This window comes from Acanthisitta chloris, unplaced genomic scaffold (assembly GCF_000695815.1).
Source record: "Acanthisitta chloris isolate BGI_N310 unplaced genomic scaffold, ASM69581v1 scaffold19414, whole genome shotgun sequence".
Taxonomy (NCBI): Eukaryota; Metazoa; Chordata; class Aves; order Passeriformes; family Acanthisittidae; genus Acanthisitta; species Acanthisitta chloris.
In genome coordinates, this window is record NW_008670164.1 from 30,280 (window position 1) to 34,085 (window position 3,806).

Below are 3,806 nucleotides of genomic sequence, written 5' to 3' on the forward strand. Positions count from 1 at the left end.
GGTGGTCTTACTCATAAAGAAGGCATTAAGTACCTTGGCTTTTTCTATGTCATGTGCCACCATGTCCCTTCCCCCATTCAGCAGTGGGCACAGGATTTCCCTAGTTTTACTTTTCTCTTACTTGATGCCCTTTGTGTCCTTTGCCAGATTCAACTCCAGGTTGGCTCTGGTTTTTGTAACACCCTGGGCTTGATTTCATGCTATTTGGGATGGATCTTTCTTGAGTTTATAGAATCCTTGAGTATCACCCAGCTTTCCTGGACCCCTCTAATCTCCAGAGGTGTATTCTATGGGATTCTTCCAAGCAGATTCCTGAAAAGGTCGAAGTCTCCTGTCCTGAAATCCAGGACTATGGTCCTGCCTTTTACTCTGCTTCCTCCTCTTCATGTCTTTAGCTCCAGCATTCACATGCCACATCCACACGCCTCCAGGAATGGTGACTCCACCACTGCCCTGGGCAATGTTTTCCAGTGCCTGACCACACTTTCATGAAGAAATTTTCCCCAGTATCCAAACTAAACCTCCCCTGACACAACTTGAGGCCATTTCCTCTTGTCCTGTCACTTGTTGCTTAGAAGAAGACACTGACCCCTGACTAGCTTCAGCCTCCTGCCTGGGTGTTGTCTGCCCACATAAGAGCACTCATCTTGGTCTGTCCATGTCATTTGACTTTTATGGTCTTGATTGACTCCAGATTGATGCCAAGACACCAAGCTCCTCTTCCTTGCTGGAGTTATATGGCAGAGCCTTTCTTCATACATTCAGGGGAAAAAAAAGGACTTTAATTCCAGATTTGAGCCACTGTTCTTCAAAGAGGAGTTACTTCCAAGTACTTCCTCCCCCTGCATGTGTTCAGTCACTGTGTTTTGATTTAGCTTTATTAGATTTCAAATCAATATTGCTCTCCATACCAATGAGCTAATCCTCATTAAACCTTGCCCTGACAGCTTTCAAAGTGCAGCAGTTTCTTTATGAGTCTGTGAAACAGGGACAGCCTGAGCTCTTTGAAAGGGAGGAAATGGATTGGTTTTCCTATGCTGGAGTTAAAAACAGGTCACATTTTGGGGAGGGGGTTGGGTTATTCCAAATAAAAATCATAAGCAGTCTCAGACAGAGAACTGTGAATTTTATCTCGCCAATGAACTTACAAAAGGCTGACTGAATTGTAGTGAAAATTAAATTGTTCCTTTTTGTTTAGGAGCTGCTTTCAGAGAAGTTTACTGCATCTTGTTAGGAAGGTCTGGTTAGAATAACACTACCCTTGAGGTTTGCTCGAAACTGAGCGTCCTCAGTTTCCTCTTAACTAGCTCCATAAGAGTGCAAGTTTTCAAGAAATCTTTTTTCCAGCCTTACAGAGACAATTCAGGGAGTGATTCAAGATGATCTTGGGCAAACAGGCATCAAAAACCCTTTTAGAGAGTTTGTGTCTCTCATATTCTCACAGAACTTCATTGCCAAACACCTTGATGGTTGTTATGCTTCACCTCTGCAGGTTTGTGAATGGATCAGCATCTGTAGGTGCGGAGGCACAAGAGGCCCTTATTCCTTCAGAGGGAAAATTAAGTGGAAATTAAGGGGGTGTCATTACTCAGGCCATGTGATTTCAGAGCTCTTCATGCCAAGGTTGCCTTTACCTTCCCCTTGAGCGGTTGTTTTGGACCTAGTTTGCAAGACAAAAGGTGTACTTCACAACTGCTCTTTCCATGAGGCTGAAGAACAGAGGGAGCTTCACCTGTGATGAGTTAAGAGTTTATTTATTGGTTCACCTCTGGGTTGTTTTCAGATTATATCCAAACCCAACGAACCAGCTCGGCAGCATGAAAGCCATCCCGAGGAGACGGAGGAAGAGTTACGGGAACACCAGGCCCTTCTGGAGGAGCCATACAGCGACCGAGCCACGAGCCAAAAGGAGGCCCCAGGGTTGGCCAACATGGTGCAAGTGAAGCAAGAACCCATCGAGAGTGATGAGGAGGAGGGAGAGCCACAGCAGGAGCTGGAGTCTGGGCAGAGACAGGCTGAGCAGGAGCTGCTCTTCCGTCAGGTGAGCTCACAAAACACTAAGTTTGGCACTTGAGTCTTCGTAGAGTATTGATGGGGTCATGATAGTCACCTTGTACTGCTCCAACGGGGAGAAGCTAAGGGGAATCCTCTCTTGAGGACTGGCTGCGTAAACAAACTTGAGGCAAAATCAGGTGATTCCTTCCCTGGAGTCACCTGTTAGCACAGAAGTCCCAGGGAGAAGAATCTGGATCTCCTGCACAAAACACAGTCAGAGTGTTCACAGCCAGTGAACCACTTCCTGGTTTTTCTTTGGGAAGACAAAGTGTATCTTAACATTTCTGGGCACTAGCTACCTGCAGAGGATTTTATTTTGGTTTTATGTTCTAAAAGGAATTGCCCCATAGAGGGCCTGCATATGGGAACAGGGGATGAGGTACAGTGGAAGAGGTTCCTCCTTCAGAATGAAAGACCCCAGAGCCTCCAGCCAGGCTCACTTTTGAGGGTATATATTGGAGACTTGTGGATTACAAATAATAAATTCAGTAACAAGGTAGTATAGTGTAATGGAGCTGATCCATGTCCCCCAGGAATGTCACTGGGCTGTTGCTCAGAGACTACATTTGTGCAGGGAAGTAATGGCTGCCATTCCAGGCCAGGTTGGACAGAGCTTGGAGCAACCTGATCTAGTGGAAGTTGTCCCTGTCCATGGCATGGGGCTTGGAACAAGATGGGCTTTAAGGTCCCTCTTAAACCAAACCATTCTGAGGTTATGTAATTCAGTGTTGCTGATGTTCGACCACAGTGATACCATTCCCCCTGCCCTAATCTTGAATCCACTGTCACACCTGAGCAGTCTTTAAAATAGTATCTCCTTTGCAATCAAGAGGGAATAAAGAGAGGAGATGGGTTGGTGTGTGGCAAGCTGGAAGTCTTCTGACCAGAAGACTCTTCAGCTGATGGTATGGCTGCACAGAGAACCAGGTTGGTTCAGAGCTCCATCTCCAGCCTGGGATCCAGCTGAGTCAGACTCATTCCATGGTCTGGAATATAACACTGTTAAATGCCCCAGTGTAGCGGGATGGGAGCATGGGGGGAAGAAGGTGAGGCTGGTCTCAGGGGAGCATGGAGCTACCTCTGCTGCTGTCAGTGTGCTCCAGGCTCAGGGCTGGGGTTTCATGTGCTGTGCCTGCCTGACTTAGCTCTATAAATGTGCACATCTTCACTTGCAGCCTGCAAGGAAAGGGAATCCAAACCTGCCAACCTTACAGATCCGTAAAACCCCTTTTAGGAAGGCACTTTCAGCAACTACCTGCTTCTTTTCCCTGCAGCAAGCACTTCTCTTGGAGCAGCAACGGATTCACCAGCTGAGGAACTACCAGGCGTCGCTGGAGGCAGCTGGAATGCCTGTCTCCTTCGGAGGGCATCGGCCTCTGTCCCGGGCACAGTCCTCGCCCGCCTCAGCCACCTTCCCAATGTCCGTACAGGAGCCACCCACTAAGCCAAGGTTCACAACAGGTGAGGTTTGGGACACTGGAGGCTGGAGTGATGGCTCTGTGGTCACTGGTTTGCCTTGTGTTGGGCTTCTTCTTTTTTTTTCAGGGTCATGGAATGGTAGGACAAAGGAGAATGGCTTTAGGCTTGGAGTAGTCTTAGATTGGATATTAGGAAGAAATTCTTCCCTGTGAGGATGGTGATGCACTGGCACAGGTTGCCCAGAGAAGCTGTGACTGCCTCATCGAGGCCAGGCTGGATGGAGCTTGGAGCAACCTGGTCTAGTGCAGGATGTTTCCACCCATGCAGGGGAG

General features: G+C 47.8%; 1 protein-coding gene across 1 annotated transcript in view; it reads left to right on the plus strand.

Annotated features, from left to right (window-relative positions):
* The window catches only part of LOC103801183 (histone deacetylase 4-like), a gene marked incomplete at both ends in the record, with an annotated part of 31,664 nt that extends 28,100 nt beyond the window's left edge, over positions 1 to 3,564 (plus strand). The window contains 2 exons of the mRNA XM_009073588.1: positions 1,784 to 2,041; positions 3,330 to 3,564. Of these exons, the coding sequence (XP_009071836.1) occupies positions 1,784 to 2,041; positions 3,330 to 3,564 (493 nt within the window). The remainder of the gene's footprint in view (positions 1 to 1,783; positions 2,042 to 3,329) is intronic.
* Positions 3,565 to 3,806: the final 242 nt, after the last annotated feature.